Genomic DNA, 14466 nt, shown 5'->3' with positions numbered 1-14466 from the left:
CACACCTTTCCATCACATTCCACCCATAAACACGTACCTCATTCTGTTGATGGACAGCATCAGTAGTAAGAAAGTTCTTCCCTATATTCCAAGCTGAGATCTGCTCCCTGTATCTCTACTTCCTTCCCCCACTGTTCTTGGTTCAGCCCTCTAGGGCCACACATAACAAATGTCTAAGCGTCCTTTCTCCAGGACAGCCCTTCAAATATTTGAAGATAGTCTGTGTTCTCCCCAAGGCATCTCTTCCCTGGTCCCTTCAACTGATTCTGATATGCCAGTTTAGAGTCCCCTCCCCATCTCAATCACTCCATTCTGGCTGAGCTCTAGTTTTCACTGTCCTTTGGAAAATGTGGTCCCCAGGGGTGGCTAGGTGGCGCAGTGAATAGAGCACCAGCCCTGGAATCAGGAGGACCTGGGTTTGGATCCAGCCTCAGACACTTAACACACACACAAAAATAGCCATGTGACCTTGGGCAAGTCACTTAACCCCAATTGCCCTCCAAAAAGCAAAAAAAAAATCACCAAGAAGACAGACTAGGAGAGGCATTCCCAAGGACAAAAGGCTGATGGCATTTGGGGGAAATGAAGAAGAAAGTTAATAATTTGCTTGGTGATGCTCAAATATGGCAGCTCTTGGGGATCCATCCCCATTTTACTGAGGAAACTACTCTTCACCAGAAGAAATGCAATGTGGTATAGTGAGACAGCTACGTGGCGCTGCAGTGGATAGAGCCCTGGGCCTGGAGTCAAGAAGACCCGAATTCAAATCTAGCTTCAGACACTTAGCTATGTGACCCTGGGCAAGTCACTTCACCCTGTTTGCCTTAATTCACTGGAGAAGGAAATGGCAAACTACTCTAGTATCTTTGACAAGAAAACCCCATGGACTGTATAGATGTGAAGAGCTAGACACAGCTGAATGACTGAACAACAGTAGAAAGAGCTCTGGACTTGGAATCTGGAGACCCAGGTTCAAATCCTGCCTCTGACTAGTATTACTACTATGTATTATATGTATATAGTATTACTACTACTATGACCCTGGGCAAGTCATTCCTCCTTTCTGAGCCTCAGTTTCCTCATATATAAAATGGTGACAGTTACATACTACGTACCTCACAGAGTGGTGAAAAAATCACTTTGTGAATCCTTAAGCTCTAGAGAAATGAGTGTTATGTGACCTACTCCTACCATCAGCTCAGTGTGTTTCCATTAAAGTTTTCTTAAAATACTTTTCTGTTTCATGGAGCCCTGGATTTATTTCTAAGCTGGATATGAATTATCTTTGCATCAAGCCTATGTCATAACCATTCATCAATGGAAGATATAAAAGCCCTATTTCTATGGCTCTTAATGCCACTGCTAACAAACTTACCATTTGCCTTTTATTTTCAATTAAGTTTGAGCCGATGATTCCGAGAAATGATCCAAAACCAAGCTGAAAAAACAAGATAACATCGCTTTAGAAAAAACACTCAGTGAATGTCACAGTTAATTACCTAAGTTTGCACTAGCTTCTAGGAGGTAAATGCCCACCAGTGACCAGCAAGAAAGCAAATTGTATCTGGGTTCTGGAACCTAATGGTTTCTATATCGAACCAAAGATGGCTTTGGTCTCCATTAGGGGTCATTGATATATCAAAATAGAAATGGTTAAGTAAATAAATTATGCTTGTGTTTACTCTTTTGTCATTAAGGTCAACTGCTGGGTAGGGAATTTTTTGTTTTTTAAGTACCCTTTTGATGTACTGATCATTAAGGAAGAGAGTCAAATAAACAGACCATTAGGGTAAGAATGCAATGTCAAAACCATCCCCCAATTTGCTTGACCCACTAAGGTTTACAAGGGAGTTAACAGAAACTAGCCAGGGGATGTATGGTAAAACCAGATGACGTTGATATGCAAACGCTTACATAAAGAAAACCCAATGGAAGAATTTCCCTAACATTTGACAAATATGTCTTGGGGCGCGAATCATACCCAAAAGCTGAAGTGAAATGACTTAATGTAATACACACATATTTACTCTGCATAAACTTCTCTAAGTCCTTGTTGTCTCTCCCAATAATCCTAAACTCCTGGCAAGTAGAGATTGTATTTGTCTGTGTAGTACCCAGCAGAGGGCCTGACACATGGTAGGTGTTTAATAAATACCTGCTGATTGACTTATTGACTGAAGGGTTGTCATCAGTGACAACAGTAAATGAATAGTCTTGCAGGAGAGGGATATATGAGGCAGCCTGGAGCAATGATGGGGGGGGGGTGTCATAGAGACAGAAGAGAAATTCTTTGGAACCAAATATCCCAGAAACCTTGAGGGGGAATCAGACTCTAAAGCTAGAGGGAATCTCAGAGGTCTGCCCTGAGCATGATCAGGAATATCTTCCATGATAGATTAGATTGGGCAGTTAGGTGGCACAGTGAATGGAGCACCAACCCTGGAGTCAGGAGGACCCGAATTCAAATCCAGCCTCAGACACTTAACACAGAAGCTAGCTGTGTGACCTTGGGCAAATCACTTAACCCTAATTGCCCTGCCCTCCCCCCTCCAAAAAAACAAAGCATGATAGATTAGACAAGTGGTTCAGCCTCTGCTCTCAGGAGCCAAGAAGAACATGTCTGAGGCCTCTTCCATTTAAATACCTGAAGACAGCTCCCCACTAAGTCTTCTCGTATCCATGCTAAACACTTCAAGCAAACCTTATGCCCTATCTTCTCCAGTCTTTCTCCCCATTCTGATCAGTCTCTTCTAGGCCCATTCTAACTTGCCTTTCCTCAAAGGTGGTGCCCATAATTGAACATGCTACTGAAGGTGTGGTCTAGCCACCAGGCCTCTCCGAATGCAGCCCAGGATCACATTAGACATTTTGGGAGTTTCCACCATTGGTTCTTACGGTGCTTGAAATCAACTATAATGATCAAACTGTTTCCATAAGAGATATTGTCTAGTCCTATTCTGTGCTTGGGAAACCGATTTTTCAGCCCAGTACCAAAACTTACATTTTTCCTATCACATTTTATCTTGTTCTTTCAGGTGCAAGTTCTAACATGTGATATCTTTAGAGATACAGACTTTTATCTAGTGTGTAACTACCCTTACGAACACTATGTCATCTGCACACTTGACAAGCATGCCATCTGTCCTGTCAGCCAAATCACTGATCAAAGTGCTGAACATTGCAAAGTGAAGGACAGATTCCTGGGGTGTTCCATTTAGAGACTTCACTGTAAGGTGCCATTGATTCCCTAATGACTTTTCTTGGGGTCTCTTCATTCAAACAGTTCTAAATTCACCTCCTATCATTTAGCCCTCATTTCTCCATCCTCTCCACAGGAAAGCCTGAGAGACTAAGTGTATTATGCCTCAGGCATTTTCCCTGTTCCACTAGCCTCTTAACTCTGTCCATAAAAGGAAATGAAATTACTCTGGCATGACTCTGCCTTGATGAAACCATGTTAGCTTTTGGTGATCACTATTTCCCTTTTTAAGTGTTCATAAACCATTGCCCATAATAACGTATTCTAGATTTGTCTGAAAAAAGATGCCACACTCATTCCAGGCATTGCATTATTAACACTGGGACCACTCTGCCCATTCTCTAAGACCCTTCAAAGATCACACAGAGTAGTTTAGCAATGACATTGGCAAGTTCTTTCAATATGATAGCTTATAGTTCATCTGGATCTAAGGTCTTGAATTCAGCAGGGCAGTGAGACCTGACCCTCTCCATTTATCTTGGGTTTCCACTCCCTAGCCAGTTTGGTTTTATATTTCACAGTCCAAAGATCATTCTCCTTAGAAGAGAAAACAGAAGCAAAATGAGAATTAAGTGCTTTCTCACTACTGTTTGTTATTTGCAGCTCATCGATCTATCCATCCATCCATCCATCCATCCATCCATCCCAAGCAGTGGTCCTATCCCTTCTTTTATCTGCCTCTTTCCCCTCAAATATTTTTAAAAACAACCCACTTAGGCATCCTTAGCTTTTTTCCCACAACTTCAGCTCATTATGAGATGTAGCTTTTGACACTATTGTGATAGCACCATTCCTCTTTTGTATTCATCCTTGGTGTCTTTCCTTTGATTTAGTCTTCTCTACAAGATGTTAACAAATCTGAGTTAATCAATGAGTTCCTCCTTTTGTAATTTCCCCTGAAAAACACTGAACCATTGAATCCTAGCTAACCTTTCTCTGAGCCCTTTGAAATCTGTTCTCCCCAACCTAGGTTATAAGTCAGACTATCCTTTACTTTCCTTGCCTACATGGTCACTCTCCTTGAAAATTAATTTCTCCATCAGAAATCAGTTCCTCCTTGTTGGTCAGAACTAGGTTCAGAAGAGCAGTCCCCCTTATTGCTTTTTCTACTTTTGAAGGCTGAAACGATCACTAATCAAGTCACAAATTTATGAGATACCCTGCTTTTGGCAGAGAGAATGTAAGCTGTAAATTCTCTCTCCAACATACACTGGCCATGTGACTCTTAAAGCCATTTAATCTCTTAGCACCCCAGGTAACTCTCTTAAGACTGTAAGCTACAGAGAAAAAACAAACTGGCATGAGTAGAAGGAGTTTCTTTGCCTGGGAGTTCCCTACATCAATGAAATCCTAAGTTTAGTCATTATCCCGGTCCTCATCCCTATCTCTATGAGTATATTCAAATTCCCCCATCACTATATTATGCCAGATTTGTGATCTTCTTCCAAACTTCTCATCTAATTCCTCCTGCTGTCCATGCAGTCTGTAGTATAGAATATTGCTTCTATTTCTAATTCCATTGGTCCCTCAGCCATATGTTCCCCATCATACTGCCCTCCTACCTCAGTTTCTAGATTCCTCCTATCAGCATCAATTCTTCAAATACAATGTTAACTCTTACACCTTCTTCTACCTATGACGTCATAAACAACAGTCAGCCCACCAAGGCTCAATGAATTTCCCTCAGTGCCTTAGGATCTCAAGTTCACCTCATTTACTACTCTTTCTTTGTTCACCTTTATATAGACATCGTAACCACAGGTTTGACTGTTGGCCCTCTTCTTGGATTATGTCTGCTGTTAATTAGCTGGTCCTCCCTTACGTCACACTTCTTTCTGTGTTATACCTGTTCTCTCTGGTGAGGTTTATCAGAACTATATGGTTTTCTCCATTCCACTCCCTTTTCAGAGAATGCCTTCTTGATGGACAGTACTTCAAGAGAAAATGTTTTACTGGCCCTTGTTAGGTGCATTCCATCATTTGTCAGGAGCCCATCATATCAACCTGTGGTTCCAAAATCCAAATCCCATTAACAAACACCATCTTCTTATCTAACTGTTCACTTTCCAAATCTGCCTTTCTCTTCTGAATTTCCTACCTTCAACTGTTAGCAGTGATGAAAACACCACCTGTGATTCCAAGGTCTTTGGTTTTTGCCGGGGGCTTCATAATCCACAGGAATGTTCTCTAGCTCCCATTTGTGAGGTATTGTTGGACTCCACGTGAAATCACCAGAAGCACGTAGTAATTATCAGGTTTGCCAGTTCTGGGGTAGGGCTCTTTCATGTTCCACATCTGTGCCCCAAAATCCTCAGGTGTAAGTCTATGTCAAATCCTTCCTTATATGTAAGTCTCGGTTATATGTTATATCAAAATTATATCATTCAGCAAATGCCTACTTTGGTACCCCTAGGCAGAACATCTCCAACCACTATGACCTGTCTCTTCCTCCTTTGGTTGTTGCTGGATGACCTTTTACCTGATGTCACCTTTGGGGCCATATTATCATATTTTGGAACACAAAGAGCCACTTCTTCCAGTGGTAATCCAGCACCTGCCCTATGGAAAGAATCTTAATACACTGCTCCAGATGTTCAAAAATCCTTCTTTTCTCCTTCCTTCTCTATGTCACATTTTACCATGCTCCAACCTCCTGACACAGGATAACTGCTTTACCTCTTTATACAGTTTTTCTCCATTTTGTTTCTCCTTGAAACACCTCCATTTTCTTAAAAAATGGAGCATTCTCTCAGATAACCTGGAAGAGGAGAAATGTGTTTCTCTAGCTTTCACTTTCTTCTCTAGGATGGAAACTAGTTTGTATTTCGGACACTTATGTTTGTTTCTTGCCATTGGACAAAATACAAACATAGAATACTCTCCAGATCACAGCAAAATTCCCCTTGCCCCCTCTATTTGCTTAAAGTGAATCCACAGTCTTTTGTCTCGTTTTATTAGTTTCCTGGACTAACCCTTCTGGCTAATTACTATGGCAACTACCTACTGTAAGTCGGCATGAGACTTGAGATATCAGTATAATGAAATCCACCCACATCACTTCACCCAGCTGCTGATCTCCAGGTCCTTCATAGACACTATGCTCTTTGACCCTACTCAGAGAGCAAGGCTTAATTGATTTAGCAGATGGAAGCAGACAAGATAGAAGCAACCAAGACACAAGGTGAAATCAAATTATCTAAAAAGATCTACATAGCTTCTTTCACCTAGTTGCTGCTTTCCCGAACACTTCATTTACATCTAGGCTCCCTGGCCCCATTTGAGGGCCAAGGCTTAATTGATTTAGCAGACAAAAGCACAATGGTACAAGGACACAGGATGAAATAGAATCATCTAATGAAATCTACAAATCTTGTTCACCTTCCCACTGCTTTCTAGAGGCTCTCTGAGGTTTCTAAGAGGAGTTAACCCCCATTGATTTGTGATCTGGTGAGGGAGGGGGAGGAGATAAAGAGAAAAACCCTTCCTGGCAGCAAACCCTGGAAAAGCTGGGACTGTTTCTGCTAACTACTTAGTATATGGCTGGCCAGCCTTCAGTAACTCACTCTGAGCCTCAATGGTTGCTTTCTCTGTAAGACAGGGGACTAAACTGCACGACCTCTGAGGTCCCTTTCAGCTTTGACAACCTGTGATGCAAAGACCTTGTAACTCTTCAATGAGTGCCTTCCTATCTTTGAATTTCCTCAGCTATGGGGTTACAGGGGAAAGAGCACTAAACTTTGGGTTACAAGATACAAGTTCAAAACCTACCCCCATCACTTCTTAACTGAGACCTTAGATAAGCCCCTTCCCCTTCCTGGGCCTCAGTTTCCTCTTCTGTAAAATTGGGGGAGGCACTTATGGCCTCTAAGAACCCTTCCAGCTCCAGAGCTGGAGCCCATGTAGGACCTTGGGAAGATCCTTTCCCCTCCTTGGTCATCGTCTGTAAAATGGGGGGGGGGCTGGACTCGATGTCCCCTAAGGTCTCTTCCAGCTCTAGAAGTCCATGTGTGACCTTGGGCAGATCACTTCCCCTCCTGGACCTCAGTTTCCTCTTCTGTAAAATGGGGGGGAGTGAACTCGATGGTCTCTGAGGCACATTCCAGTTCCAGAGCTAGGATTCTATGACCTCACATTGTTTGCCTTTTGACTCAGTATTAGGTAAATGACAAAAATTATAGCCCAAATATCTCTTTTTGGAAGAGCTCTTTCTACAGAAGGGCTGTTTGAAGAGAAGGGCAGTCTTGGAGACAGCTGGCATGCTAATCAACCCCAGGGAGTACTTTACAAACCAACACACTCCTTAACACCCACATTTTTTTTCCAAGATAGGCCTTTTTTGAAAGCAGCAGGCACTTGTGGTTAGGCCACTGCAATCTGTTAGCATATATTCACCCCTTCCTCCACCTCAGCTTCCCTTCCAGACAGAAGGCACTCCCTCACTCAGGGTCGAGCAGAAACAACCAGGTAAATGCTGAAAAGTAATTTTCCTAAGTGGTTGGCATGACAGCCGGTGCCCTCTCATCCCTGCCATTAGTGGGCTGAGCCTGCCAGGCTAGCTGAGAACAACAGCTGACTGATTGGCCTTGATGGAGCTGTGGAAGACAATGAAAATTAAATTAGGGAAGAAATGGTGAGAATAGGCCAATTAATCTTAACACCAGTTGCAGATGAACAAGCCTTGCCTTGATTTCTATTCACTGAAGAGCTAGGCTTTTACAAGAAAAAATATTTCAATTCTAGGATTGATGGGAAAAAAAATTCCAGCCTAGAAAGCGGACAATAAATCCTCAGAAATGTCCTTGGAGGGATATAAGGAGATAAAGGGCCTTCCTCTGGTGGGCCCTCAAAATAGATAGAATAGCTTATCATTCCACAATTTTTCATCAGCACCTTAGGTTTGGGAAGCCGAAGACAAGTGTCTAGTATACCTGTCTATTAGATAATTCAGTCCCAATGAGAAAACCTCACAGGCCTTCCCAGGAGCCAGTCACAACATCTCCAATCTCCAACTCCTGCTGACAGATGTTCTCTCTGGGAGTGGGTTATCTCTGTTGCACAGATTCCCCTGGAGGGTAAATAGACATTCCCTAAAGAGGTTGAGCAAATAGAGAACGGACCTGCTCTGTCTGGCCTTCCAAAGTGGGGGTCTGAGCCTGTGGATGCTGCCCCCACTGGCTTGGCCTCCTGGGAATCTGTCCAGCTGGCCTGATGGCAGGGATCCAATCACAATCTTTTCTCTTCAGGTTGGGACGTGTGCAATCTGACAAATGACTCAGAAACTTAACTCAAAGGAAGGCCAAATAAGGCAGGAAAATGGAGCATATGCAAGTTTGGAAAAATCCATTCGGGGGGGGGGGTGGCCAGTGGGTGGGGGTGAAGAGAGTGAGCAAACATGTCCAGAGAGTCTTGTGCATACTAGCCCTCTGACAGACATTCAGGGAAATGAATGAAAAAGTCTTGGGTGTCATACCTGGCAACCCCTTCCCCCAATTCAGTTTCCCCAAAGCCAAAAAGGAGAGAAAATCCATGCCCAAGCTGTTTGGAACTCTTTTGTCAGTCTTTACCTAATTTCACAACAAGATGAACTCTTGAAAATCTCTTCTACCCCTGCCCAAGGAAAAACACCCCTAATGGCACACATCTAAATTTAAAAACATTTAGGCCTAGTTATTTAGTTGGGACTTTTACCCTTATTTCCTCCTTCCTCCCCCCGCCCAAATTAAAACTAGGTCTGAGTCCTTGCTGTCCATACATGTGACTCTGAGCGGTAACTTTACCTCTCTGAGCCTCATTTTCCCTAGAGGCTTGTAGCTCATAGAACTCAGAGACCCTCTAGTTCATCCCTCTCATTTTGTAGAAGAGGAAACTGAGGCCCAAGAAGGACCTTGGCTAAGGTCATACAGGTAGTAAATAACAGGGCTGGCATTCAAAGCCAGGCCTTCTCTATAGATCCAAAATTCTGTCTGCCTCAGTTTCTCAGTAGTTACAGAAGCTTGAAAGGAGCCCAAATGAAAGAAAACCATTGGTCCCATACTGAACATTCTATTTTTTACAAATTATATTGTACTTTTCTTTATTTTTTAATTTTTAAAAGTTTAATAGTATTTTATTTTTTCCCAGTTACATGTTGAGAAAATTTTTAGCATTCATTTTTTTAAAGCAATCGGGGTTAAGTAACTTGCTCAAGGTTACACGGCCAGTTATTTCTGGGTGTTGTGCTGAGTATCTGAGCCCGGATTTGATCCAGGTCATCCCAACACTGGAGCCAGTGCTCTTACTCATTGAGCCACCCGGCCGCCCCTTAGCATTCATTTTTATAAGATTTTGAGTTCCACATTTTTCTCCCTCCCTCTCCTCCCCTCTTCTGAAAATGGTAGAGTTTGAGATAGGTTATACATGTGCTATCATGTAAAAAATATTTTCATGTTAGTCACAGTTGTGAAAGAAGAAACAGATCAAAAGGGGAAAAACCACAAGAAAGAACAAAGTGAAAAATGCTTCGATCTGCATTCAGAGTGCACCAGTTCTTTATCTGAATAAGGATAGCATTTTTCTTCCTTAGCCCTTTGTATTTGTCTTGGATCATTGTGTTGCTGAGAAGAGCCGAGCTATTCATAGTTGATCATCACAGTGTGGCTGATACAGTGTACAATGTTTTCCTGGTTCTGTTCATTTCACTTTGCATCCGTATGTAAAAATCTTTCCAGAATTTTCTGAAATCTGCCTGTTCATTTCTTATGCACAATAGTATTTAATTACATCCATGTTGCACAGCTTGTTCAGTCATCCCCCAACTGAAGGGCATCCCCTCAGTTTCCAATATTTTGCCATAACAAAAAGGGCTGCTGTAAAGATTTTTGAACATGTAGGTCCTTTTCCCTTTTTTATGATCTCTTTGGGATACAGACCTATCAGTGGTATTGCTGGATCAAAGGGTATACAGAGTTTGGTTGCCCTTTGGGCACAATTCCAAATTGCTCTCCAGAATGGTTGGATCAGTTCACAACTCCACCAACAATGCATCAGTGTCCCAATTTTCCAACATCCTCTCCAACATTTATCATTTTCCTTTCTTGCGATATTAGCCAATCTGACAGGTAGGAAGTGGTACCTCAGAGTTGCTTTAATCTGTGCTTCTCTAATCAAAAGTGATTTAGAGCATTTCTTCATAAGCCTATAGACAGCTTTGATTTCTTCATCTGAAAACTGCCTGTTCATATCCTTTGACCATTTATCAATTGGGGAATGGCTATGCTTTTCTTTATAAGAAATATTGGGCTATGACATTCAAATGTCTCTTGGGATCTTGGGATCTTAGGATCCCAGATCAATGGCTGAAGGGAGCTCAGAGGCTATTTCTGAACAAGAACTCTCTTAAACTTCCCAAATAAGTGGGCATCCTGACTCTGCCTGAAGACCTCAGGGAGGAGGAAACCATCACCTTTCCAAGACATAGCTTCCACCTTGGAATAGCTCTCATGGTGTGGAACCTTCTTCTGACATCTAGCCTTAATGTGTTCCAATGCACCTCTCACCCTTTGCCTGCCCCATGTTCTGCCCTCTGGAGCCAAGGGAAACAAAATGAATATCTCTTCCACATGGGAGGCCTTTAAATACTTAAATACAATATTGTGCCCTCTCTTCTCCATGCTAACCATCCCCAAATCCTCCCATTAAGCCTCCTATGGCCTGATCTCAAGAACCTTTCACTACAGTTGCCTTCCTTTGGATGTTATCTAGCTTGTTAAAATTCTTCCTAAAACCAAGCCCAAGGGGCAATCAAACTGTGCATACCCTTTGATCTAGCAATACCACTGACAGGTCTGTATCCCAAAGAGATCATAAAAAAGGAAAAGGACACATATGTGCGAAAATATTTATAGCAGCTCTTTTTGTAGTGGCAAAGAATTGGAAATTGAGGGGATGCCCATCAAGTGGGGAATGGCTGAATCAGTTGTGGCATATGCTTGTGATGGAGTACTATTATGCTATAAGAAATAATGAGCAGGAGGACTTCAGAAAAACCTGGAAAGACTTAAATGAACCGATGCTGAGTGAAATGAGCAGAACCAGGAGAACACTGTACACAGTATCAGCAACATTGTGTGATGATCAACTATTAAGCTGACTTAGCTCTTCTCAGCAATACATGAATCCATGAAAATTTTAATAAATCCCGAAATTCATAATGGAAAATACTATCCACATTCAGAGAAAGACCTGATGGACTGTGAATGCAGATCAAAGCATACTATTTTCACCTTCTTTAGCTTTTTTTCATGGCTCTTTTCTTTTGGCCTGTTTCTTCTCACACACTATTACTTATATGGACATATGTTTTACATGATTGCACATACATAGCCTATATCAAATTGCTTTACCATCTCAGGGAGGGGGTTGATGAGGGAAGAAGGTAATAATTTGGAACTCAAAAAAATTTTTTAAGTGAGTATTTAAAATTGTCTTTATATGTAATTAGAAAAAATTTCTTCCTAAAATGTGGCCTGATGAAAAGAGCTAAAGAGTAGGGGAGCTAGATCTTGGGGGAAGACGTGGTGGTAATGGAGGAAATGATACAAGACTGACCTGTAGGAAAACTTTTTCCCCCCAATAGTAGATAGAGTCAAGGACAGTGAAGGAGCAAAGACTGGAGACAACACTGGATACTGTCCCCTTTGACAAGTGGGTAGGATTGGGAGACCTAGGCTGGGCCTGCCCTATGAAACTTGCAGCAATGAGTTCACTGATGTCAAGAAGTGGGAGCCAATGAGAAATGGAGAGCCCAGATAGCCAGGACTGCAGCTGAGGAGGAGCTAGAAACAGATCATTAGCTCCCAGGTCCCAAGTACCCCAGATGACTTGACTGTGTAATCCTCAAGGAAACCGTGAACAGGAAATCCAATGAGGAATACTGGAAACCCTGGGGAACTTTACTAAATCTGATAGGTCTAGGTATCCGAACTGTATATGGTAATTTCTGGTTTTGAGGTGTGCCTACAAATTGGTCATGGGATTTAGAAAAGGCTGTGGTGGCCAAGTTTATGCAACAGTTAAAAAAATACATATGCATATGTATATATTATATTATATTTATATAAGTATAAAATATATGTATATATAAATAATAATAAATGAAATATATAAAATCATATCTGTGTATATATATCTACAAATATGCATATTTCTTAAACTGTATTCCTTTTAAATCCTTGGTCATGAGAAGAGACTGTCTAAGCAGGCTTGAATGGTTGTCTCCATTATGCTGTAATGATGTGATGAGGGTTCACTAAAATGCAGCTGACTAGGAAAACAAGCAGAGTTTTCCTTGGTAGGTAGGGGCGTACGTTAAGATTCAAATGTGATAGATCATACTGACCACCCCACCCCAGACGAAGCAAACTAGAGCCCATGGGTTAAGTCTGGCCTGCTGTCTGTTCTGGTACTGCCTATGGGCTAAGAATTGTTTTTCACATTTTTAAATATGGTATTTATTTCAAATACAGGTTGGTTTTAGTTTGCCAGTCTCTTCCTGGACTAACAAGGCATGCCACAAAACTATAAAATGGGAGAGGTGAGGCCCAGATAATAAGAACTCTCAGCTAATGACAAAGACATTGGAATCCTCTCTGACAGTGTACTGGTGTTGAGTGGAACAACCACAGAGTGAAGATGAAATTGCCAATACCTGTGCCTTCCTAAACAAAAAGGGGCAGAAACCGGTAGGCATGTCCCCAGTGGGTGAAATTTGTAACAGGTTCTGATCTCTAACCTCATATGGGCTTTTCCTTCTTTGAATCTTAACTTTTTCTGCAATTTCTCTCACTTGAATGTCTAAGAGACACTTAGAAGAACCTAGAGATCTTCCAGTGGAAGCTTGCAGAGGGGATTCAGAATTTGGGTATTTGTCAGACTACACAGAGAATCATAGCATTGTAGACTTATTGCTAAAAGGGACTTGGAGACCAACCCTCACCTTTCATAGGATAGGCCATAGAGACTCAGAAAGGTCAAGTGTTTGCCAATGGCCACATGGGAAACTGAGGCAAATTCAGCTCTCTTCCTTCTATACCATGACCTCTGAGATCCCTTTGAACTATAAGGTTCTGTGATAGGTGCTCTGAGCTGGGGATCAAAATTATATCTGACACAAGCCTTGCCCTCAAGGTGCTTCCAATCTAATAGAGGGGAAAGACAAGCACACAACTAGAACCAAGGGCACACTGTCTAACAGGGCACAGCTTCTTCCTTGCTGCTCACTCTCCTACTAGCTTTGCACGTTCTGTACACTTACTCAGACTCCAAGCCTATTTCTCTGTCCCTAGGGTAGAGCAGAGCTGGAGAGAGGGAATGTAGTACAAACCATTAGACAGTTATAAAATGAGTTCTAACTGGCACCAAAGACAGGCCTGCTTAATCAAATACTAAACAAGGTGGTCTGGGATGTCTGATAGAACAGAACTGTCCAATCAAGTGTCAGGGGTAGAAAACCCAAGATCTATAATAATCAGATGTCATCTGCACTGTTCCCTCCCTCCCCTCCCCCCCATGCCTAACCTAGAAAAAAATTCAAGGAGTAAATCCATTTTTAGATATGGTGAATGACAAATATCTTCATCTCACTCTTTTGAGATTCTGAATCCTGACTTTTTGGATTTGGTTTTAAATGGTGGCAAGAGGGTTGAATTTGCTATCAAAGACTCATAGAATTTGAATGCCGGCAGGGTTCTGAGAGACCATGTAGATCAGAAGTTCCTCATCTGCTTTGTGAGCAGTCTGTGGAAATCTATGGATCCCTTCTCACAATCATGGTTTTAAAGGCACCAAATAAAATGCATAGGTTTGATTACAAAGAAAACCAATTATACTGAAACATATTTGTCAAAACATTTTTAAAAAAGTTCAAAGACCAGCCCCCAGGTTAAAACCCCCTCATTTAGTCCAATCCATACCTGAAAAAAATTTGTATTATACTATACCCAACCAAGGGCTCATCTAGCCTCTCCCTGAAGACCTCCCAAGGAGGAGAAGCCACCAGCATCTCAGCCCACTTTGGGATGCCTCACCTGGTTAGGAAAACTTTCCTGACTCCAAGCTTAAATTAGCCCCTGAAACTTTAGCCTTTTTCTCCTTGTCCTGCCCTCTGGGGCCAGACAGAACAGGCCTAATCCCTTCTTCACATATCCTTGCCTACATATAACCCAGGTTCG

The 14466-nt window shown here is 42.0% G+C and overlaps 1 protein-coding gene across 3 annotated transcripts in view; it reads right to left on the bottom strand.

Annotated features, from left to right (window-relative positions):
• Positions 1–14466, bottom strand: part of TMEM255A (transmembrane protein 255A) — a 90343-nt gene that overhangs the window by 51728 nt on the left and 24149 nt on the right. For all 3 annotated transcript variants that reach the window (XM_069102162.1, XM_069102163.1, XM_069102164.1), the window contains exon 3: positions 1376–1438. In XM_069102162.1, coding sequence (XP_068958263.1) covers positions 1376–1438 — 63 coding nt within the window. The remainder of the gene's footprint in view (positions 1–1375; positions 1439–14466) is intronic.

The sequence above is a fragment of the Petaurus breviceps genome, unplaced genomic scaffold, assembly GCF_028583685.1.
Source record: "Petaurus breviceps papuanus isolate PSGF00001 unplaced genomic scaffold, PetGlider_PUasm1.0 532, whole genome shotgun sequence".
Classification (NCBI taxonomy): domain Eukaryota; kingdom Metazoa; phylum Chordata; class Mammalia; order Diprotodontia; family Petauridae; genus Petaurus; species Petaurus breviceps.
The sequence above is the reverse complement of the archived record's forward strand: the minus strand, read 5'-3'. Positions and strand labels throughout refer to the sequence as shown.